General features: G+C 37.7%; 1 protein-coding gene across 1 annotated transcript; it reads right to left on the bottom strand.

Moving 5' to 3' along the window:
- Positions 1 to 477: 477 nt before the first annotated feature.
- Positions 478 to 26,004, bottom strand: HTR7 (5-hydroxytryptamine receptor 7). Its single transcript, XM_062580203.1, has 2 exons — positions 25,481 to 26,004; positions 478 to 1,639 (listed from the first exon to the last, which is right to left on the bottom strand). The coding sequence occupies exons 1-2, from the start codon at positions 26,002 to 26,004 to the stop codon at positions 889 to 891; spliced, it is 1,275 nt and encodes a 424-aa protein (XP_062436187.1). The 3' UTR covers positions 478 to 888.

Raw genomic sequence — 26,004 nt, 5'->3', positions numbered from 1 at the left:
GCAGAGAGAGTTTGAGTCTAGATTAGAGAATGGTTCAACTGATAAAGCCAAGAGAATTAATGAAAGAAAAGATGGATTAGGACTAGACAGCTCCTGGAATAAACTGTAATAACTTATTAAAGTTAGCAATATAGGACAATACCTTTATCTGGCATAACTGCTACAGCAGCGCTGCAGATAACTGTGCTGCATGACTTTATACAGCACCAGAGGCGGTCTGTGACTTTACTCAGTCTGTTACATTCATATTCTAAGTGTAGTGTATTCTTTCAGTGCCGTAAGTTCTGTACAAAGGCAAGACTACACTTCACAAAGTAGTTTATCCCTAAGTAATCCAGTAAATTAATTTTAATGGACACTTTACAATAAGGAATACTTTCAAGCAATATAACTTCTCTGATCCAGCTTCATCTTAAATGGTTTATTTTTATAACAACAAAGTGGAAAGCAATGAATTATACTGAGCTCTTCAGCATTTTCAGGTCTTTATTACAGCAAAAACTTTTAGGATACACGATGCATCCAATATCCAGAGCTGCTAGAAGTTGTTTGGGGCTAAGGGTCAAACCAAAGAGTTAAGTTGACTTCTCTCTTTCCTCACCAGCAACCCAGAAATTCTGCACCACCTTTTATCCTTCCCCTCTCTGGTATCCACTACTCAAGTTCCCTTTCCTTACACCCAAGTTCTTTCGATTTTCTTCTTGTTTCTCCAGGCTTATTATGACTGCTGGCTTGTACATGAATTTGCCTTGCTACCTTCCAGTTTCTTGATGACTGTGTTAACAGTGCTCAAGAAGGCTGGTTATTCCAGTAACTCTTTTTTTCAAATTTGAGGGAAAAAGTTAATGTGATAAAACAATAAATTATCATAATAAAGGGCAAGTGACCTTACAGAACAAATTCTGGCTTTTCTGCAAGCTTCAGAGCCTCATGCATGCCTGCAGCTGACAGTTTCCGGTTGATATTCCTATATCTGCATTGCAGTAGGTTGCGGTAAGTTGTCCTCAGGTCCCGATTGAAGAAGGCATATATAAAAGGGTTAATGAGAGAGTTTGCGTAACCCAACCATAGAAATGTTCTCTCTACCCACAGTGGGATACAGCTGCATGCTGTGCCACAGATGAAGGGCCTGGCAGTGGAGAGGAGGAAAAATGGCAGCCAGCACACAGTAAAAGCCCCAACAATAATTCCAAGGGTAGTGGCAGCTTTCTGTTCTCTTTTAAAGATGGAAATGTTTTTCCTGTCATGCTTAAGGAGTCGTGAAAAGTTAGTACATTCTTCAGATTCTTTGTGCAGTTTAACAACTCCATTCATAGATATTCCTTCCATTTCTTCTGGCCGGGGAAAACCAGCAAACTTGTGTTTCGCAGCGCTCCTCTTGGCAGCTTTGTAAATCCGGTAGTACATGAAAAGCATCACTGACATTGGAATGTAAAACGCAACCGCAGTGGAGTAAATTGTGTAGCCAAAGTCTTGACTGATCAAGCAAACCTTTTCATCGTTTACATTTTGGGCCCAACCGAAGAGTGGGGGTATGGTGATAGAGGCAGATAAGAGCCATACACACAGGATCATTTTGGCCATAAACTTTCCGTTCTGCCTGACAGGATACGTAAGAGGTCTTGTTATTCCCAAGTACCTAGAACAATAACGTAGAGTTACTATGTAATGCTTCGGTTAACCAATAAAGCTATTTCATGTAGTTTGCCACAAAATTTAAGATGGCTGGCTAAAAATAGTTCAGCTTTTGTTCATTAAGGAAATTCTGAAACCTAAGTTTTATTTGACTGTCTGATGAAGTCTTGGTATAGATGAGTGCTTACTCTACAAAGCATACTACCTTCTATACTGAGTTCATGCTTAAATTAAAACAAGTGGTTTCACTCATGTTACTTATTCAACAGTTACAAAGATCCCTGCTGCTAAACTGAGATGATGAGTTGTCTTTCTTACCTTCATGTTTCAGGCAGGAACAACAAACTGCAAACTTACGTCAAGAGTACTTACTCTGTCTCAGTGCTACCATAGTTCTTTTTATTATTGTTGAATTAGAAAGAAATGATACTTCTTCAACATTCAGCCTTTTATTGAATAAAGTAACAATCCATCACAGTGTCAGTTCAAGAGGACTGGGGAAAAAGCTTGGTTTTACCAAGAGTTAAGTTTAGAATGACAAATAATTGGAAACAGATAAGAAAAATGTTTATAGTGTGCCATGGTTTCGTGAAAAAAATGATGTCTGACAGCTTCTGCATCTTCTAAATTGCAAGAGCTTAAAATACACATTCTGCTCCAATAAGATGTTTATCACCATTGCCCTATATAGATGGACAGCAATATCTTAAGTTTGTTTTTTCTCTCAGCTACAGAAGATTTCTGCAGTTCCTCTCTAACTATGAGAAGGTTCTCTTAAGTGGAATGGATGACCTTTTTTTGAACAACTAACATTTCTATCCCCAAAATTGGATTCTGCTCAGCTGGAACGTATTTATAAATTCCCATTAGCTTCCTCAAATTCTTCTTTCCTTGTCCCCCCAAAAGAAAGAATTTTGAAGAAAAATCTGTGTCATTCACTTTGATGCTTTTAAAACAAATGTTTTTACTTCAGGCATCAAAGCAATGTTTTGGTTTCAAGATGTACCTCTATTTAGGTAAAAAGTGAAGGTTTGGGAGAGCTATAAACAAGAAATACAGTAATGTGATTAAGAATAGTTTTGCCAGATATATGTGAATACTAAGCAAATCAAAATATCAGTATCTACCTAGCTCTGTAGAATGCTGCATTGTTGATTTTACTGCAATGCAGTAAATTATGGCTAGTGCTACTGCTTTATATAAGAACCCAGGTATGTTACAGTTTTGGAAATAAAAAGATGCATCATTTCATGATCTGTTTTCTTGAGTCTCAACATCACCAATGTATTACTGATAGGGAAAATTCGATACAAGGACAGAACTTGTTTATTGTGCCCTCTTGAAGCATGCATGAGTCAATTACAGCAGTGCCTGCGGATGCTGTGAGCTAAAAATAGTTATTAAGATTGGCTGGGATTATAGCAGTATGATATGTGAGCACGGACCATGTTATCAAAAAAGGCTATGCCTTGTTCACCTCACCTTTTGCATTAGGATACAGTCAGGCGTTTACTCCTGGAGGCCTAGGGCACAGTGTAGATTCCCTGGAGAACTCTATTATATGTGTCACTGGCCAAAACTGTTTGCACTGCTAATGAGCTGAGAGTTTTCCAAGGCTTTCCAAGATGTAAGGGAAGACAGTTAATGCTGATAAGTTCCAGAGTTTAACTCTCTAATGGATAGATCACACTGCTTTAAGTAACGTAACTACAACAAGGGTAGTTACTACCTGCAGCCTTTCTGTGATAACAGTGGCATGTAGATGGTAAAATACAGTATCACATCCTTAAAACATGCGTGAGAATAGCATGATTTAGCTGTAAAAGAGTTAAATGTATCATTGATGTAAAAAGCTTACTTGCCACTTACAATGTGTTGTTTTAAAGAATCGTTCAAAAAAAGATCAGTCCATCTTGCTGAGCTATGTATTTTTCTAGCTATTACATATTTGGTTATTAAAAACAACATGATCATGAGGTGATCTTCCTTATGCAGCTAAAATGGTTAAATTAGATTTCTGTAAAAATCAGATCTGTGGGTTGCACACTCTGGATGCCTACTGGTGAATTCTGATGCATCAGGATGTAACAAAAAGAATTCATGAAAACAAGTATACTGAAAAGAATTAAAATTCATCAGTTTTACACTGACACCACTTTTTTGGAAGCTACCTGAGTTTCACAAAATGCTATTTGAAATTAAAATATATTAATTAACATAAAAATACACCAGCATGCTCTCTGCTTTAACCATTTTGCTAAATGTAGTACGCTAGGAGAAGAGTCAGTAGATATAAATAAGGGAACCTTCGTTATCTTTTTATCTCCATAGATGAAATCCATCACCCTCGAAAACTTAGTTGTAACTTCAAAATAATGTAAATCACTACTGTTGTCTAATACACTAGAGAGTGTCCGAGACTTAATAAATTCATGATTTTCTAAAGTATTATGTCAAACTCATCATAAAAATTTGCTTTTTAATGCTTAATCTCTAATGATTACCTTCTGAAAATGACTAACGGTAAATCAGCTAAACTAACGTATCATTCCAAAAATATGTAACAGCTTGAGGCCTTACTGCCTCAAAGAGTTCAAAACAGGAACAGACAACATATACTAAACAGAAGGAAAAGGATGAGGAATAGAGGCAATTTCTTTTTAGATGAGAGCACATCCCCAGTTCTGGGCCAGCTGCTTGTAATTTCTTCTGTGTCTCCTCTTCCCCTTTCGAGGAATAGAAATCAACTACTATGCTGCAGCCTTGTTCAGGTCTGAGGTGCGCAGTGAGTTCCAGCTCTACGGTGGAATAATTATCACCTGCCATTCACTTCCTGGAGTCCTGTTTGAATGCAGGAACAGAATGAAGAGCTCCTTCCTTGCTGGAGTGTGCTATCATCAGCTATTGTGAACAATCACCATTTGGCACATTTACCTGCTGAACACCAACAGTGGAAAAGGTAAATGAGTAAGCCTTCTTTTCCTTTCTCTTACTAAAAAAATGGTTTCCTGAGCTCCAGTATTCTTTTCCAGTATTGCTACAGATAATAGTAACCCTATAAAAGAGCTCCTGGGAACACTTTTTCCCCCCTTTTGTTTTTCCATTCTGTCTTTTTTGATATTGATGCATTACAGTGACCACAGAGAATAGTTTGTAACCCATACGGCTAACATGGCCTCCATTGTCACTTGAACTATAGGTTATGTCAACATTTCTTATTACAGTGTGCTCAATATATTAAATGCTACAGCAACTGTTAGGCTATAACATATATGGAAAACAGTATATTACGGATGGAACAGGAATCCATAGACCCTGATTTCCATCTCTGGCACGTTACCCTTCTGTGACTCTTTGTATTACCTTTTCCCATTCATGTCTGTCTTAGCTATTTGCCTGTCATGATGGTTGTCAATGTTGCTGCTTGCACAGTACTTGTCAAACTGGAAACTGGACTGCCATGGTATGCCACTAAATGTTACTATATTACAAAATCTAAAAGGCTCAGTACAACTTTCTTTTAAATGTATTTATTTCATTCTCTAACCTAGAAAACTGTGCAAAGTAGTCTGTTTTATCTGCAATACCACAAAGTGAGTTCATATAGTCAGCCAGTTAGCACCAGAAAACTTTGCAGGATGAATTTCTCATCATCTTCATCTAACTAACTCTCCTTTTGTGACTGAAGTGATTAGTGGCTTCTATAGATGTAGAAGAAGATATCAATTCTTCCTCCAATCATACTTAAGAGAAAGCAGCAGTGCCAGACCCGGTGGCATTTAAGGCTAACCAAGCATGACATTTAATTTTTGTGGATTTAACCTGATTTTTTCAGTAGTAGTAAAGTTCTTTTCCTTTTTCTTCGTGTTTGTTCCTACCTAAGAAAGCTAAATATATCTGCAATATTTAGGCTGTAAAAATGGTGAAGTGTTTATAGCTACTTTGTGAACTTTGAAACCGGTCTAGTCTCTGACCTTCTGAAATATCTAGAAAAGAAACTGTGGCAAACTGAGGATTATCATTACATCAACTTTGCAAAAGGAAAAAAAGATGCCCAATTTTGGTTTGTATGTCCAAAATCTTACTTTAGCACATGTTTTATTTGGCTAAAAAATAGGAAAAACAGGAAGAGGACTTGCTCTTCACTGTGAGTAACGCCGCAGAGTAATACAAAATCTAACAGCTAACAGTTTTAAAAGTATTTTTGAGCCTCCTGCCAACCCACAGATAAATTTAATATAGTATGATGCAGGGATCACTCGCACTGTTTTTGAAGCACACACATGAAACACCTTTGTCACTAGTTTCAATGTACTTTGTAGATAGAATTCCATTTTAATTAATTCACATTTTTTGTCAATATTTAACTGACTTGTAACTTACTATTGCTCACCTGACCTATCAGAGAATCAATCAGAGGATTCCTCTAGAATCAGGTTAGCATCTTTCACTGTCTGGTTTTGCTTTTATGAAGCAGATTGTGTGACTAAAGAAAAAAACTGGAAAAATCGCAACAGAAATTATATAGATGCACAGTACAGCTATTTCTATAAGGGATATTGACATACCTTTCTGTTATCGCTTACAATTTGTCTAGGAGCTGAGCTTGAAGTTTTTTCAGTCCTTCTATTTTCTTATTTTAAGAGTCATAAAACTTTTCTCTTAAAAACATACAAAAATTGCCTACCTCTTTGCTTTTGTGCCCTTTTTCTGGTACAACAGCTTCCTAGCTTCAATTCTTTTCTGCTTGTATTTGTTTCTATGCTAGCTCACAGCTAGAGAATCCTGTCTAATGATTTACCTGCAGTAATAACTTATTCTGAAGAATGACACTAATCTACTGATCTTCCTTTGGTGCCTGTGAGTCTCTCACAATCTTTCATAATTTTTCTGTTCAATTCAGTGCAGCATTAAGGAGATACCCAGTAAGAATACGAGCATGAGGTCATTCCTGAAAGCTTTCTAACATTCAGAAACACTCTTCCTACTATAGCGATCTGCCTAGAATGATTTTTCCTTATACTTTGATACATTAAATAGTAAATGAAATGCAAAAATAACACGTTAAAAGAATGATCAAATCTAATATTTCTGTTACAGCTGTATGAAAAACCCCTAATGCAAAAAGAATAAGGTATACAAAATGATCATCAAAATATTATTCCCATTACACAGCTAAGTAAATGAGACAGAAGTAAAGGGGCAGAAACACAAAAAACGTCTAAGTGCTGAGACCATTACAGTGCATGACTGTGGTGTAATAATGTAAAAAGTAACATTGTTAATTATTGTGTGACAGTACTGTATGCAAGTCTTTCTGCAGTACAGATTGGCCTTACAATCACATTATGATACTCATAGATTTGTCAGGGAAGAGGAAGACACTTCCGCAGGAGTAAAATAAATACTTTTCTCCTTCCCAGAAATGGACCAATTTATTGATTTCATTGCATATATGGCTGATTTCACAGTATGTATTAGATCACTTTAAAACCTCCATGTTAATTGTTGTGCAACTTAGAATGAGACAACTGGACTACCAAAATCAGACGATTGCTCAGTGAAAAAATTGTTTATTTTGTTCAGTTATTTCTGTACTCCATCTAGCTAAACATTGCATCTTTCCTATGTAGTAAATTAGTACATAGTCCATGAAAAATCTCAGCACAGGGTCCAGATTCCAGATCTTAACTGCATTAGTTAGAAATGGTTAAACTTTCTGGTTTAACCAGAATGGTTCTTCCTTCTTAGTCAGTGTTGAATGCGGTAACATGAAAGATCTTAAATGTATGCTTTAGTATCTGCTGCTTCAGATGCTTGAAAAGAAAGACCTCTTATTTTTAAACATTTTCAAACCACATGGCTTTTTAATGAAGCCCATCTTTGTGGGTTTCTTCATATCTAGTCTCCTGCATATGGGTAGTTTGTTTGCTTACTCAGTGCAATAGGGTTAATTATATAGAGAATTTAAGTGTTTCCTTTTCCTACCCAACTCCTCGTTGACAGATAATATGCAACACTTCTCTGGAGGAGGATCCAGAGATGTACTGGGAGTCATATATGTTCATTCTTCTCTTATCAGGCTAGAGAACCTAAACCAGCAAGTGAATAGATGGGGGTGAAGGGTTAAGCCAATGGATGCTAGTAAGATGCTGGAGGAGAAATGGCAAGCTCTATTCCTGTTTCAGTTTATTAAAGAAATTGGAGAGAAATGCTTTGGCACTGTAAGTCATGTTTAGCATGGTCCTTAACTCATGAGAGGTTAACATGTTTGGATCCTTACTCTCAAGCATTTCTATCTCCTGAGCAATAAGCTTCACTGTTGTTCTGGCAATTAAACTGTTTGTCAGAAGCTAGGTTAGCATGATCTCTTGCTGAATGCCTATGTGATTAGAGAATCTAGAGCCTTTGATGATCCCTTTGCTCAGTTGCCCTGCTGTGAGGCAGAATGACTTTAAGCAAATGTGTGGTTTCCTGAAGCACCAGCTGAGATGAAATCCCTACTCTGTTCTATAGAGGCAGTTCCTGAGTAAAAGAGAACAGAGGAATGGAGAAAAGGAATCAATTTTGCAGATTAGGAACTGAAAAAAGAGACTGAAATCACATTGTCCTCTTTCAGGTTTCTCCCCATCTTACTTATCCCTTCCTTTGTGCCCAGAAGCATCCCCAAACCAATAAAGATTTCAGGTTCTTGCTAGAAAGTGTGTGTGGCACTTGTAACGTGTCCTTTTCCTGCCTTACTGCCTTCAGCTAGGGTTTTAGTTCTCAAACTCACAACATATTAACAAAGAACACATCTCTTTACTATATTCCCTCCCATGGTGTCCTTCGGCAAAGATGAGTGCTCATGATCCCAGTCAGCCTCTTAGTTTCAGCCAGGCCACAGGAGATGTGCCAGGAGACAACCACCAGACACGCCTCAGTGTTGGGACTGTCCTGTTCAATGCACACATTCAGGTAAGCTGTAACAAAGATGGCAATGTGTTTTCCTTCAGCTCTGTGCTCTACCAGACACCAGCACAAACATGCCTTAGGTGAGCAATGAAGCAGGCTGATGGTCTACAGGGCCTGTGTCTAGATCTCGACTAACATTTCTGCCTGCTATCTTCTCCTATGTGTATGCAGGCATATACACATAGGTCAGGTGACCCCTTGACATATGGCAGTAAGGTAGGTCCTAGAATTTAAGTGCAGCAAACAAGTTGAAAGCAGAGCAAGCTCTAGGAAGGCATTTGGAGAAGGTCCTGAAGGAGAGCACATGGAAGGATGTCTAGGTAGATGCAGCTGAGACAGTCTGGAGAATCTCCCAGGACCAGAGGTGGAGATCTAGCGTAGAGACTCCAGCTCTTGAGCCTGTTCTTAGCAGGAGACTAACAAAACGGTATAGGGATGGCCAGGTCAACTACAGCAAAACTGACAAACGTAGAAGAGCTCCCAAGTTCCTGGGTCCAGTTGAAGATTGCTTCCTAACATTTCACTGGCGTAAGACACGTTTCCTGTGCACCTTGGTTTTCACAGAAGAAGGCCTAAACACACAGGAAAGGACCTGCAGAGAGCTCTGGTCTGGGTAATGAGGGAATCTGAGTATCAGGTTTTGCCCAGAGCATACCAGGCTTTCAGCCTAAATGCAGTTTACTGACAAAAGAAGCCTATAAACCTTGATCACAGTCATCACAATACTAGGCTAATGCTTTAGTTGTATAACTAGGGTTTTTTCTGTGTTTCTTGAGTTAAGCTATGAGGTATCTTCAACTAAAATGTGTGGGGGTTTGATTTCAAAGCTATGAAAAAATGTCATTAAAAAAAAAAAAAAGAAAAAAAAACTCTTGTCAGACTCCTATAATGCAGAAATGGCTAAGGTGATTTTCTCCAACTTAACTATATGAGTCATGGTTGGGTTGACACTAAAAATCAGCTAAAAGGAATTATTTTGAAAGTTATAATGGCGTTTCAAAATGAAAGCCTCCTACAACTTTAACTAGAAAATCATGACTGATGTCTTAGTACAATTAAGTAAGTGTTTCAGAAACTTCCATAGTATAAGCAATGAATGAAAAAAAAGTCACAGCCTGTTGCACTGATAATACCACTATATTAAAACAAAGTATCTTCAGGGAATAACTATTTAAATACGCTGACATATATGTCCCCTCTCTTCCTTCCTTGAATACAAACAATTTAAACATAATATCTACAGACAAAGCACTTAAGGAACAATAGCCTCTAGAATACTCCTTCTCCCCTTTCTTTCTCTTCCTGCCTCTGCAGAGACAGAAAATACTGGTAGTGAAAGGACTTGCTCCAAATTCTCCTCCTTGCTTCTCCCCAAGACTGACTTTGCAAAACCCCTGCTGCACCCCAGATAGTTATTATGGGTGAATCTCTACACCCAACTAACTAGTCTACTCAGGTGTTTTTGACTTTGGCCATAGCTGGATTTATCTGAAGATAGATCTGAATTTGTCAAAATCACAGAAAGACCTTGCTGTGGGTTGGGTGTGTAAATATTTTAAATGTTCATCTCAGGCTTAACCTTTTTGCCCAAGTTCAGCAGGGAAAAAGGATAGGGTATCTATGTTAGTATACAAAGGAAAATCTAAGACTACAGCAGGTTTATTTAAAAGTCTTATTTCTAACACTACAGGATGCACAAAGCATTTTGTATTGTTTTACAGTCTAGGTTTCTCTATGATATTAACTGTGGGAATGTCAGCCAGAGGTACATATTGCTCCTAGAAAGTGGGTACCTGGGGTTTTAGCTTCATTCCTTTCCTGAAAAATGTTTTTAAAATACTGTCATTAAGTTCAGTGTAAAACATACTTCTCACTAACACAATCCTCTCACAAAGGAACTTTCAATGAAAATAAGTCTGAGAGCAAGATTTGCTACCAAAGTAAAAATGAGAAATAGCAGCTTTAGAACTCTGAGGTGCCAAAGCAACCAAAGTATCTAAGTTATTCTGTTTCATAAAAAATACAAGATGAAAAAGGATATTGCATCTCCTCAAAGATAAATGTGTTCTTGCTGACAAATTCAGATCAGTGATGCTGTACTTGTGAATAATCCCAATAGTAGCAAGCAAAGTAAAGAATTTCTGTAAGACTGAGTCAATAAAAAAACAATAGAAGGTAGGGAGTTTGTGGTGAATCTCCAGAGTATGAGCAATTCAATCATCCTAGGTACAACTCTAGCACAATCCCTAGAAAGAGAATAAGTTATCTCTATTCAAAGCCACATAATGACAGGTATTTAGCAGTGTTGTGTGAAGGATGAACAGAGCCTTACTATGTTTCATGAAAGCTTTAAAACTGGCCTTCAATCTGAATTTTATGAAGGACAATTGCAAAGGATTTTTTTTCTAATCCTAAATTGACTGAGTAAAAACATGGTGCACTGAGTCTTATTTCTCCATGTAAGCAAATGAACTGTAACAGTTCATTCTGAAATAACCAAATGTGGACATCATCAGAAAAAAACGTATTGATTTCCAAACAGAAATTTTAGGAAAAATCATCTCAATCTCACAGACACTCAAAACACTCAAAAATACTTTGATAATAGAACATCTCACTCTGACCTACTACAATACCAATTGCGTTTTTAAAGATGCGCTCTCTGGAGTAGCTTGTCCTTTTCAGTATTGAAAGTGTGTCTCACTTCCTAACATGAATAGGTCCTATCACAGAAACTTCTGCAACAGGAACTTATCAGAAGAGAATAAGGTGATTCCTTCCCTGTAACCCAGCCAAACAGTTATTTATTTTCCTTTACTTGATATTTTGGCATTGTTGCATGCTTAGTATGTGGTAGAAAATGATGTTATATTTCATCCTCTTTCATATCAATGAATGTGAAGCCTACTGTACCTACCACAGCTCTTAGTCATACCTCATTTATTTCCTTACCACTTATTTTAAAGGAGAGATTTATTTACAATATGCTTATACTCTAGATCCCAAATTCTCCTTTCCTATGGTAGTCTTCCTGCCTGCTGTAATCTTCCTCAGAAAATATCCCATTCAGTAATGTTTTGGAATTTCATTCCAATAAACAAAATGATCAGAGCAAGCCCTCCTCTATAAACTAGAAATAAAACTTTTCTAGGAACGTAGTATTACCTTAGAGGTGATCACTCAGAATACTCAAACATCCAGCCCCCAATGCCTTTGAACTGAAGAAGGATAAAAGGGAGAAACATCTATTAATGAAAGAACAACTGCAGCAGAACCCAAAGAACAATGGATAAAACTGTGTGGTCAGCCCCTCACAGACACATAATTTCTCTCCTTTTCAAAATCATATTTTTCTGCAGCTTATGATACCTTAAAATACAGAAAAAGCTCCAACATAATACTGACTGCTATCAATTCACAGAAGTGAAATCGTAGTACATTCAATATACAGAATAAGCATTTTGCTTTTCTCCTTCTGAGAAAGGAGTTTATTTCTTCTTCTGGCCCTCTACTCCTGGGCCTTCCATACAGGAGAAGATTTGAGCACAGATTCAACTACCAGTTACCAAGAAATAATTATATATCCAGCTCTGGCTGTCAAAATGCCTTTAAGGTGCCTTTTCATGTTGCCCAGATTTTAGAGTTATGCCTTTACACTGTAATAGAAATAGGTACAGCTGATCATAGACCACCACCTTTTCCTCCAAAGTGGTGGATTCCAGATCTCTCTTTGCTGATACTACAGATGCTGCAACACACACGAATGTGGTGAAATAAGTGGGATCAGCAGAAGGCAGCCCTTCCTCTTGCCTCTCAGTGATTATGCCTTTGCTTTTCTCTGGAGCAAGTTGGCAGCTCTCAAGTTCTTCTGAGACGTGGTCGCATCAAACTATGTGCGGATAAAGACTAAAATACCCAAGGTTTGTTCCTGTGCTTACAGTTTCCAATAATCTCAGTTCTTATTGCCAAGCCAGTATCTTCAAATGTGTATCTGAATTTAGGAGCAGAACTTTGGCATCAGTGTAGGATGAATCACCACAGCTGAGTGCCTGCAGATCTTGGGGAGCTCACTGGGAACATTAAGTGTTTGAGACATTTGCTAAGATACTCCCTTCATTTCAGTAGTGCATGAGCTTAATGTTAAGTGCCAGGTTTTGGAAATGTTAGGCATCCTGTTTGCATTATTTTCTTCATAGGCAAGCAGTCCACTGCACCATTTTAATTTGGGTGATTTTTGAAAAAAAATGAAGCTTATGTCCTGGAAATGACCAAACTCATTTAGCAAAAATAGCTTTTTAATATGGGACAATAGACTCCTGAGAGGCTGCAATTAGCATTGTTGATAAAACTGCTTGTGCCAAGAAGTAGATTTCCAGTTGCAGATTCTTAAGGCAAAAGGAAAGGTAAAAGGAAAATTAAAGTGCATAACAATGTAAAAAAGAAGTCTTCAGAATTGGAGTCGCATTATTTTTAGCATCAAAATATCTTACTAGACTACTGAAGAAAAGCTTCGCATCTTGTCAGCAGCTGTTTTGAGTCACACGTATAAATATATCCATATAATTTTGTGGCCAGATAGCACACTAGGTCTTTGTTCAGGGATTCAGTATATCAAGTATTTGTTAAATGTCTACTTCTACAGCAAATAAACAAAATTTAGAAACCCACATAAAGAACTGTTTACAGAAAATTCTTCTGGCAAATGTTACTGTATATCTGAAATACTTGGTAACAATCACAACATGTTTTCATGGTTTGTATTGATAATAACAGTTATGTTGTAAATTATACAATAAGTTACTAGTGTATACTTCGGTTACATGTGCTCATTTCTTCCCTTTCCACCTTCTGATTTCTATGTTTATGGCCAATTTCTAAATAGCAGTTACTAGAGTACATCTTCTAGACCAGTGTTCTTTGCTTTGCTTTGCAAGCCCCTAAACTAGTTCTAGTGTGGGAATAGCCCTCTAATACCATAACCAACTGGCAACAGTCCTTGTTTTTTTCACAGTTACCTTTTGTGTCCCTCTCCAGGGATCTGGAAACCATATGTTGAAATCCTTTGTCCCTAGTCTCTAGTGAATCTCTAAGAGCAAACAGGTAGAAACAATGTACTTAGAGAAAGCTCTGTATTATCTCTGTATTATCGGGGGCCTTATTTATCTCACAGTGGCAATACGCCGCATCTCTCACTACAACTACTTTCAACATAGCCAGTGAAAATGGATGATTCATTCCATTCTTCAGTGAGAATAAGGATGGCACAACTGGATAAAAGAATATTGGGAGGCGATCTCAAGATATGTCTGCCTGAGTCTTCTCCATTAGTAAGCCCTCCCTGAAAGAACTGGAGAGTCTTCTACTCCAACAAGTCAGAATTTATTTAAATGAAAACTAGAAGTTTGATCTGTTTAAACAGAGAAAACTCATCACAACCAGAGAAGATGGAAGTAAAAAGATTTGTACACAACTCTCTACAACTTCTGTGCTCTTGCAGACAAGCCTTTGCTTCCAATTCTGTTTTTACCAAACTCTGTCAATTTTTGAGTTGCAGCAAACTCTGCCGAGTCTCTTACAGTCTCTGGGAAGTTTTTCCATTACCCTTAAGACCTGGCTGTCTGCTGCTTGCTCCTGTCTTCAGATTCTCCTCCTTGTCACACCCTACAGGACCAATCATACCCAGGGAAGGACGGTGTTACCCTTTCAGGTGGGCGCTACCTCTACTTCCCCCAGTCTCATTAAAGGAATATAAAAAATGGTAAACAAAAGTAAACAACAAACTTTCTCTGTAGTTTTATTTTTAACTAACATTTCCCTGAGCTAAAAAAGCTTGGCTTTGAGTTTTTGACAGCACATTTCCTTGACATATCTCAGGAAAAAAGTTTGCTGCCAGCTTTTTCATCAAGATACAATGTACCTCTAAGAATAGACTTCACCCTGGTTTCTCATTACTTTAAAAAAAGCTGTTTTCATAATGACCCTCCTTGCTTTTTCTTTTTTTAGCCAAATTATGACCATACTGCAGTGGAATAACTATACAAGCCCCCTCCTTGGCCTTTCTCCTTGGCCCGGACAAGCACAAAAAGCTCAGCACAAATTTGATTTCCCTGCAGGTATCAGTTCTTTATGTTAACTGCAATAGCACTATCAGGATTTTCATTCTTGTCTGTATACTAGCCAAAGAACTTGTTTATTGATAAGATAAAGATATCTGATCTGTATGCATGCTAATATTTATGCCTCAGCCATATGTGAAAAATAGGTATCAGACAATCTAGATGCTCTGTATAAAGCCTTGTGAATAAATGGATAGTTATAACAAAATCAAAGCCGCTGCACGCTCTTTTCTTAATTCTATTATATTAGTTCAAACAAAATAGAGAGAAGCTCTCCCCAGATGCCTATATATGCCTGTATGCACACATCCCCTACTGAAGTCATGTGTGTTGTGGCAAGTAAGCTATGAAAACTCTTGTACCTTTAACTTGATAATTGAAGATTTCTACCCTGATCTTCGCATAGAGACCAGTTCTGTGCATGCATATCCTTAATCTTGGCAAACGATTCCAAATTATTAAGTTGTTTTTCATTTTCCATTATTAATTATAGCCAAGAGAGTCAACCTTTGGATTTCAGGGGGGAAAAAAAGGATGTAATAACATTCACAAATGCATTTCACAGGAGTCTATGATCACAGAGACTGAAAGGTAGATGTCTTATGTGTTTGGTTGACAAAATAGTATCTTTTTGCCAAAATCCAGCATATGTTATAGAAGAGCTATAACATATGATGTCTATTATGAGAACAAATATTTGCCTCAGGTTTGTGATCTAGCTCCAATCTAGCTTGAATTAAGCTGGCAGAGCCAATGTGCATTCTTAGCATTTCTAGCTGACTTGGTGCTCAAACTGTTTCAGGAGCTTGCTGACTTTCACTTTGGGCCATATCTTGTTCTGTCTCTCTAGAAGCACGGTTTAGATTTGAAGCATACCCACGGCGTTACCACCAGCAACCTGTCCACAAAATTCTGCAACGATATTATGAAAAATCAAGCACAACAGTAGATATCGAACAAGGGAACTATGCCCATTTTAGCAAAAGTAGAACTAAATCAGTGCTTAGCAGGATGAATGACTAGAACTTTTACTTTGCCAAAATCTTGGCAAATTAAAACCCATAGCAAGAAGAAATTGAACAAGAATGCCGGAATAACTTTGACAAGAAAAATCCCCAATTTGCTCCTCCAAGAAGATAAAAGAAACTGAATATTCTCTGCTGGTTGTGAAACAGGTCTCTCAAACCTGAGTGAGAGAAAGAACTAATGGGCAAGTTGAACTGAACTGGTTCATGTATCCTAATCAACATTCCAGTGAAAATGGAATGTGAAGAAAGGCCTGAGAAACGTCAATCAGTTATTAATTAAGATTTGTGACAAAATACAAATTAGCAATCTGTGCTGTCACTGCTACTACAGCAGGTAAAAATGGAGGCTGTCCACACTCACATCGTATGTGTATCTCAAATGTTGGTACATAAAACCATACAGAATTTGATTATTCACACTTATCTCAAACATAGTTACACAGAAGTATAAGACAAATAAATCACTAACTGGGATCTTGTCAGACAATCTTAAAGGAACAAATATGAAATTACAAAAATCCTTTCTCTCCACTACAAAGAGAAATCTCATTCTAATTTTTTTTTAAATCAACATTGCAAAATTAAAAATTCTATTTAAGTTTGACTACACCCATGTTTCTTATATAACATTGCACAAAAAGCCCTTTTTCCTAATATGCTAACATAGATATCCAAATGTTGCAAACTGTGGTAAAAGAAATTAATCAAAAAAAATGTTACCAGCCCCAAAGGCTATTTTACAGTCTTAAGAACAGGAACTGGTCTGTATCACTGAAAGATCTCCACAACCACAAAAACAGGCAAGTTCAATCAGACCTCTTCCTCCCAGATAGCTTTCATGCAGTTGTCAGCAAGCCATTTCAATGTATGCTATAAATAAATCCACTATGCAAAACAATTTACAAATATAAACACTATAGTGATGAATACTGCTTAAAGATCAATTAAAGAACAAAGTGCACTTTTAAGTCTTTCAAAGTAATGAAATTTTCAACTGATCCTTGACTCCAGCACAAGCACATCAAAATTCTTATTTGCTCTATCCAAATACTTCTAAGCCCCTCAGCCTGAGTTGTCTAACATATGTAAGAATTTCTAAAGTGAATATGGCTAAAATGGTTAGAAAAAAAACACTTCTAATCTGCTGAAACAGTGCTAGCATTACAAATGATATTTTCTGCACCATATTATCTCAGCGCCAGGACATATTTTACTACTGGAGTCTTTTGGAAAGGAAACTCAACCCTTATAGTAAGAGTTTGCTCAAAATTTTTCATCTGCATTTTCTATTTTTAGTATACATAAGAGTACATATATTATGAATAAATCCTATAAAAGTAACTGGCTATCCAGTGTAACAGGAAAAACTAAAAGCTGTAAGCCCTCCCACTGAAACAAACTGATCTACCCTTAAAAAAAAGAACTGGTCATTCAGAAAAAAAATGCCATGATCATTGCTTTATGATATTCATACTTTGTCAACTCAGATATTAGAATTTGTAATTACATTTTTCCAATCTTTGCTATATGAAAAAGGGCATCTTGGCAGACTCAACTGTTTCTCCAGGTTTTTTTATATCCATATAAGAACTAAAACGGCTTGTTCTTTCTTCAGATTTCCAAATCTACACAGGAAGGGCCAATCTTTATGTGATATACTGAGAGAAAAAAAAAAGAAGTGTTCATAGCTGAAAGACAGATCTACATGTACAATACCAGCTGCAGATGAAATGGGATGTTCTATCTCTAAATTTGTCACAAATGTTTCTGATAAAATGTTTCAAGTTCAAAAACAGTATTAAAAAAACCAAGATTGCATTCCTTTAAAGAAATAAAACAATCCTCTTTCATAATTTAGAGGCTTTTTATAAACAAGTCTTAATCATTCCAGAAAGGTTAAGGAACATTCCTTGTGAAATTTCTATTCCTTCAGAAGGTTGTAAAAGTGTATTACCAGCAAGATAGTAGTCTTCTTTCAACCACTGCACAGTGACTACAAATGGTTTCATGTTTCATTCTCTAATATGCATTCAGTTCAAGAAAAATTCACTAGGAAAATATAGTTTGATATAAATGTACACAAATTACTCTGTGCTGTCCTTCCAAGATGATGTGTATTGCATTTATGTAATTTATATTAGGAGATATTTCTGAAAGACACCTTCAAAAACTGAGTGTTTCTAGGGAGTTATATTCTTTCTGTGCATCCTGGAGGAAATCCAATCTGTTTGCACTCAGGGAAAATCTTTTTTGTGACCTTGAAAGGAAAAATTCACTTTCTAAATGTCTTCAGAATGCCACATATTATTTAAATGCACTGACAGCTCTGAGATGGCTGTGGAATTCATTTTTTTATTTAGCAAAATATTCTTCCTTTTAAGATCAAAGTATAGTATAGATAATGGAATATTTCCCAGACAGCTGCTCTTTTCTGCATTAGTAAAAGAATCAAGTTGTAATTCTGGCCAAGCAGTTCAAATTTTCTTTTAGTTTTCAAAGTGGATGTTTATGGAAAGTAATATTCCCTCACCTCTGACTAGCAGACTCCTTTGAAATATCTGGATGGAACTCCAAGAAAAAGAGACCCCCAGATCATTTCTAAAACTCATCCAATGCTAAATCCTGGTAGGAGCAAACAGAAAATAGTTTCAAATGTGAAATAAAAAAGTAACAAACTAATTTCAAGGAAAGGCATTCATGTAATGTTGTGTAACTGCAAATCTCCCATTACTGATTCAACTATAACTCCCCATTCACACATATCTTCGAACATAACCAATTACAGCCATCTTTTCTACTATCAGTTGTAGATTATCCTGCATCTCCATGCACTATGACTCCCTTTTAGCAACACTACTTAAATATAGCCAGTATCTAATAACAGAATAATCAATTTACAGATTTTCTATAGCATCTTTTAGCTTCCCCAATTTTTTTTCAGCTTCTAACATGCCAGCACAAGACACCTACCAAACTTTATGTCTTAGGCCTGTTTGCACAGCAGAATGACTCATCTTCCACTTGCTGTGGTGGTAGAAGGACCTTATTCCTCGTTCTGCTAGTGTTTACAAAGCAGCCCATCTATTTGTCAGATTATCTTTTATTTGCTACATCCCATTCTTACTCACTGTGTATCTGCTAGTCTAGTCATTAAGAACAATGACCGTGCAAAGACGTAACAAACAGGTTACAATTTTAATAACTACATCTCTTCTAGTCTACATGATGTAAGAAAAGGTAAATAAAGATGTCACATAAATCAGTGTGATCATATTAGTACAGCATAACAGTCTTGCTTCATTTACTCTTCAGGAGCTGGCTTTCAGTGAGAGATAGACATTGCACTATGTTAAATTACTTTAAAATGTACTCAAATCCCAAATCAGTTCCTTCATCTCGGTATCTTGGAGCAAGAATTAGTGTCATGTCTCTTTTAAATGTAAATAAAACAGAGATTGAAGAAGTGTTCGGTAACAATTCTCTGCAAAAACAGATCAGAACAACTCAAAGGAAGAATGTCAAGTTGACTAAACTAGAAAAACTACATGCAAAGGAGTAAAAATATTTGTTTTTCCATATTAGTGTGACATTGCTGTTGGTATTTTCAGTCATCTGGACAGTAAGTTATTTACAGATTTAGAAAGAGTACATTAGTTTATGGATTTAGCAATAGAAAGAATAGCTCTTCTAGTGTTAGTGTTTAGGAACAAGCTGCCATATTGATCACAAAACTTTCTTCCACAATATAGACCTTGATTTCAGTAACTCCATCACACACTTTTTCTACAATTTCTTTAAGATTTTTCTTGATCCTTCAGTTATCTCTGTGTAAATAGAAGCCTCCAGTGACATTATAAGCTCTACTGTTTGTGGCACCAGGACCTAAACTCTGCAAAACTATGAAGGAACCGACCTCACAGGAAATTCGGAAACTCACTACCTACAGACTATTTAAGAAAATCCTTATATATCAGTGCTTTTGTATTCTACACACTTCTCATACCAAGGATGAAGGTTCCCTAAATAAAGAATAAAATGGGGTACCTAGAAATGAGGATCCACAAAACTCATATTCCTAGAACGGAAAGAAAGACCAGCTGGTACTAGCCTCTAAGAGCTAGAAGGACAAGAGTAAATCTGAGTCATCTACAGCAATGACAATACTCCTATAGTATGATACAGATCACATATAGTGAAAACAATATCTTGAGGGACACTGCAGGTGGGTACCTATATTTATTCTAGATCCAGAATATATTATATAAAATATTTTTGATGGTATCTGCCTATATGTATATATTCTATAAATATTTTGTGAAGGAATGGAGCAGGGCTGGCAGACCAGACTGCAGCCTTTTCCACCCATAGCCTAAATGCATAGGAAAAACTTCCATACCAAATGGAAAGCCATGCAGGGCTCTTCAGTGCCACTAAGTTTAAGAAATTACTGGCAGGGTTTTTGGGTCCCAAATTTCAATTTTGGATTTAGGCAGAATTTAGATACCTGAATTCTAGTTGAAAGGCTTAAATCTTTATCTGGACGTAGTCTTAAATACTTCCTGTGAAGCACTGGGCCTCCTCAGTTCCCAAGCATGCATCAAGGAAATCTGAATTTGGTGAGTGTTTAGAGATCAAAATATTCTAAGGTGATGCCTAAGTACTCATACTTATTTGGAGTATGGCAAAAGACACCGAACAGGGATGGAGGAAAGTGGGTCCTTGTGCATAAAAATCTCCAGAACACCACAAAGTCCTGCTTTTGTATCATTTGTATATAAACTGTAAATCTTCATCAATTTAATGGATATCTGTAATACTCATTTAATGTTGGCTTAACCATAGACTGGAAAAGTTCTCCAGAAAGTGTTTAATTACTTGTGTAGGTGTGGGGAAAGTGTTATAATTCTTAAACTGTATCTGAGTGATTATGTTCTTTATTACTTTCTAAGCCAAAGAGTTATTTTTAAATTGAATTAAAAATTGCTATTTATGCAGTTATTCAGTGGATAATTTCCAAAACAGGATTTCTGTAGCTATCTTGGGTCAGAAGAACATGATGAATCAGCAGGCAAACCACACCAGTTTAAATTCAATTAATTCTCTTTAGATATTTATTCACCCACTAAGATGTGGTTTGCATTCTTCCCTAATAATTTACTCCTGAATTTTGCTCACTCATAAATGTAAAAAAAATCCACATTTGATTTAATTAATTTATTTAGAGTCAGAAGAGTAGAACATTAAAGGAAAAAAACAATAACAAGATACGTTTAAAGTAGGTTACCATTCACTCAGGGACAATTATCCTGCCAAAGTCTCTGCACCTGCTACTTTTCTCCAGAGCTACACCCCATACGATGAATGGAGAGTACAATGAAGGTAATATTGACTGTCCAGGTATTAAGTTGCCTATTCAATCCTTACAAAATTGGGAAAGGGAGAAATATGCTCGCCTCTCATTCGCATCCATTTTTAGTTTTGATCTACCCACCTGTAGGCAGATAGCTTTTTCCAAAGGGGAGCTTGCATAAGATAGATACCTCAAAGATAACAAGTTCATCTCAGCTCACTCTAGTGAAGATCTGTGAAAGTTTTCATGTTGTGGAATAAAAGGAAAGGGATGACGTGAAAAAAGTGCAGTCATCCATATCTTGATATCATCATGAGTACTACCTTATGGTTTCCACAAAATGTAGTCCTTTGTAGATAACATGACCTTTTCTTTCCAGAAAAGTCACTACTGTGGCTCTATAAAAGACATACTTCAGACTAGATTCTTTCTTAGTGCACCTTGTACTAAGTTAGACATTCCTGTATTAGCATGTTAACACATACTTTGCAGTCTCACAAAAACTTAGGAGTAGAAGCAGTTTAACATGTACTGGTGGTTCTGTTCAGACACTTTAAGAAACAAGATAGATTTTGTTTTACATTGCAAATCCTTGTCTCCAAGGACACTGTTCTCAAATTAAGCCAGCCCTTAGACATTTGTATTTATCTGATAAATTAAAATGCCAATTCAAAAACATGATTTTGTATATGAGCATGCTATTCAGGAACCTGTGCTTAGCAACAGGATAGAGAAAAAGGAAAATTTAATTTTGATGCTTTACCCTTTATTCAGCTCTTTCATGTCCTACTAAAAAATTACCTGTTTCTGAAGTGACTATTCTACTGCCTTAGAAGAAAATGCTAGTCTTACATTCACCATGCTGTAGGCCTCTGTATTAACTTCCTGTCTATAAATGTTAGGGAAGTATTTAGTCACCATATTCAGGACCATGCTGCTGTCTCTGATTAATGCAGAGGGGAAAGGATGGGGGGGGAAGCTTCATTTGAGAAGTTTCTGGGAAATTTCCAGTAGCAACACGTTCCTTTGAATGGGTCACCCAGAATGTGTCTGACTAGGAAAAGATGAGGGAGTAAGAGGGTGACAGAATCAGCTTACAGCAACCAAGAAAAGCCCATTACAATGCAGGAAAATGCTTTTGAGGGCAGGTGAGCCAGTCCATTTGTAGGCTCCGTGCTAATCTGCATTCTTCAGAGTCTTCCAATTGCTAGAGAAATTCAGTTAAAAATATATCCACCACTGAGGGCTATAAAGCAAAGTATCTCTAAGCACAGAAGGCCTGCCAGCTGACAGCACTCTAGGGCTATCAGTGGCATGAGCTGAGTATATTTTAATGTACAAGGGAAAAAAATCCCTTGAATTTACTCAGTTTATCCAGTCCAGAAGGGCCTAAAGCCTTTTTTTTTTAACCAGCTATACTTGTTTGTCTAATAAAAAATATTACCTCCTTTTATAAACCTTGCCTAATGGTTTGTTTGAAAATGTTTTTTAAATTAATTCAATAGTGACATTCTTGCAGCTATCTACCTTGGACTGATTCTCATTTCTGATCTAGGAATAACCTAGAGATTTAATAATGAAAATTAAAAATATCAAACTTTGCTGTCTTCACTGGATGACAATAAAGGCCTCCTAAACTATCCTAAAGAGACAAGTGACAGTTCAATTCACAGTTATTCTTGAAAAATGTTCAGTTTTATCCTATCTTAACTCTTCTCCCTAAGCAAACAGCTCTCATGTGACTCCAGAAACATTTAACAATTGTACTACAGGGTTTAAGTATAACAAAATGACATCCAAGGCCAAACTGAAAGATGGTGAATTTCATTCATTTCTTCCCTGCTTCTGGGTTTCGTGGTTCATCTTGTGTTTATATTCTTTGTGCTGGGATTAGAAGGGCTGTATCATCAGAGAACTTTCTCTCACAGATAATATAAAATTTACAAGTGTTTCTGTCAAACCCATGGATTCTTTCATGAAAACAGTTTGAACTTCTAATGACTATGTACATCATGATTTACAAGCTATTGTACCAAACATAATACTTTATCTGGAGGTTCTCATTTATTCAGAGATGTGTCTTCCGCACTGTTAAATGAAAACTTTCCTAACTACATAAATTTAAGAACAATTCTAGGTAAATTAGAGCCACTAAACCAATGTTATATTGGTTATATTTCATCATACACATTTAATTTTCATCCTTTCTCTGGTATGTATATTTCATATATCTTCAGTATTCGAAGAATAGTTAACATCTCAAGTTATTCTTTGGCCCGATGAACCACTGTTACAACAGTGTAAGATTATGTATTTTTAAATAGAGTTACAAATTATGGAGTTTTAAAATTCTTTATTGCCCAGTGATAGAGGCATTTTGCTAATGAATTACTGGCTGGTCTCCCTGATAATGGGAGAAAAATTAAGATGTTCTATGTGTACATATCCTTCATATGGCTAATCCATGATGGACTTGGTAATGAAGATTAAAGCACCAGGATTTGCCAAATTTTGACTTCAGGTAGGGAGTAGACAACATCATTACGAGTTATGAAGAGATCATATTGAATAAACATTTAGTAACAGAAGTAGAAGACAAAAGACAAAAGAAGAGTAATTCTGGTTTAAACAAGTATTTGTAACTAATAATCAGTCATTCATAACAGGTTATGTTCTGTTGTACCTACAACACCTATATCCCTTGTTCCTATTTCTTTGAGGAGGTAGGGGAAAAGAGAAAGAATGGAAAGAAGGAAGAAAGTGCAAGATGAGATCATCATTGTGACTAGTACAATTAAAATCTCTGTTCGGCATACTGCAGTGGCCTCAAATTTTAAGCTAAGGAATGGAAAAGAGGAAAATAAACTATTACAGTGCTGCTGGATGAATCAATCATCCATCCCCACGTGGATAAGAACGCTGAATTATGTTCACCTATCTTACAAAAGTTATCAGAAATGGAGAGTTCAGACACGGACATCAGGAACGATCAAAGAATGGAACCACTTCTGCGTGGGGAGAGTGAAAAAATGAAATAAATTACCTTAAAATAGGTAGATTAGAAAAATAATAATGTTAGGAAGTTAAAACAGGCTACTCATCTTCTCACACAACACTGAAATTAAATTAAAAGGTGGCAAACTTTAAGGCAACAAGAGAAAATACTTTCATACACACTCAAGGTCCGTATGTGGATTTTATTGCTACAAGATGCCTAGCAGCATTCAGGCAATTGCTGACCACAGTAGAATTCACTAAATAGAGAGCATCGGAGCAGGGAATATTTATAAAGAACTTCAAGCTTTGGAATGAATTGTGATGCTCCTTGGCATGAAACAACCTCTGGGTTTGTGGGAAACTCTTTTGAAGGACTGGTTCTTTGTAGAGATCTAATGCAGAGTTCTTTCAAAAAAGCTTCTGAAGCAGGCAATACAGGCGACTGTTAAGAGAGGATATTGGACTAGATAAACCACTTGTACAGTCTAATTAGGAGGTTCTTCAATTTCTACTAATTGTATTGAGTTGTAATGCCAACAGTCTCCCTCTGGTTACTAAAATACCCAGTATGGGATGGATGCCATGAAAGAGGAAAAATACTTTCTGCAAATTATTTTATGGTTGGACCACCACAGAATAAAGGAACCTGTTGACCTTCCTCTGCAGAGGAGAGCTGAGTTGTGGGCACAAAGTGAGATCTTAGGCCTTGCTTTAACATCAGGAATGAATTCCCCATATGCAATTCTGCAGTTTGTATGCACCTCCCTATTCCTTTGGTGCCCACATCTTATGGAAGAAGCTAAATGTCTGCAAGGATAGCATTTCTTCAGATGACTGAAGAAATATGAAAAAATACAAATATTTCAGAGTAATTTCTCCTTCAATTTATTGATCCAATTTGTCAAAAATGGGTTCTGTCAGTGTAAGTATTCTAAGACTTTATTAGAAAAATGATAAAATACCTAGTAAGCTATAATTCCTGTGTCTTCTCAGAGCCTGTAAAACTCCACTGAATTCAGGGGGTTATGCTATCACCAAGTTGAGAAAAACCAGCTCAAATCAGCCCAGGGTATAAAGCGGTTTAAAGCATATGTTATACCAGCTGCAAGGTGTAAACCAGTTGCAAATGCTCCGCTCTCCGCGACCAGCCACAGGAAAGGCACACAGTGTGGCTGCAGCTTTGCTCTCCGACACTTCCCCAGCGCCGCACGGACAGCCGCGAAGCCGAGCAGCGGGGCGGGCCGGCACCCGCGGCGGCGGCTCGGCCGCTCCGTGCGGGAGAAGCCGCGAGCAGCGGAGACCCCTGGCGGAGCAGCGCGCAACGCGGCGGCGGCGGCGGCATCCCGGCCGGGCCGGGGAGGCTGCCCGCGGAGAGGCGGCGGTGCGGCGCGGCCACTCACCTGTCAATACTTATCACGCAGAGGGTCATGATGGAGGCCGTGCAGCACATGACGTCCATGGCGATGAAGACGTTGCAGAAGAGGCGCCCGAAGATCCACTCGCCGCCGATGAGGTCGGTGACGCTGACGAAGGGCATCACGGCCAGGGCCACCGAGAGGTCGGCCAGGGCCAGCGAGACGATGAGATAGTTGGAGGGCTGCCGCAGCTTCTTCACGAAGCACACCGAGATGACCACCAGGCAGTTGCCGGCGATGGTCAGCAGGGTGATGAGAGACAGGACGGCGCCGATGACAACTTTCTCGACGTTGCCGTAGCTGAGGATCTGCTCGCCGCACTGCGAGTCGTTGTGCGAGAGGGGGCTCGCCGTGGGCAGCGCCGACGGGGCGCCCGCCGGGGCGAGCTTCACCAGGCGCGGCGGCCAGGAGCCGCCGATCATCCTCCAGCTGCCCAGCGCCCGCGGGTCCTCCAGCGCGAAGGGCCGGAGGTTACCGTAGAGGTGGCTGCTGTTGGCGGCGACGACCAT

This window comes from Rhea pennata, chromosome 7 (assembly GCF_028389875.1).
Source record: "Rhea pennata isolate bPtePen1 chromosome 7, bPtePen1.pri, whole genome shotgun sequence".
In the NCBI taxonomy this organism is placed as follows: Eukaryota; Metazoa; Chordata; class Aves; order Rheiformes; family Rheidae; genus Rhea; species Rhea pennata.
Note: the sequence above shows the minus strand (reverse complement) of the source record. Positions and strands in the feature narration are given on the sequence as shown.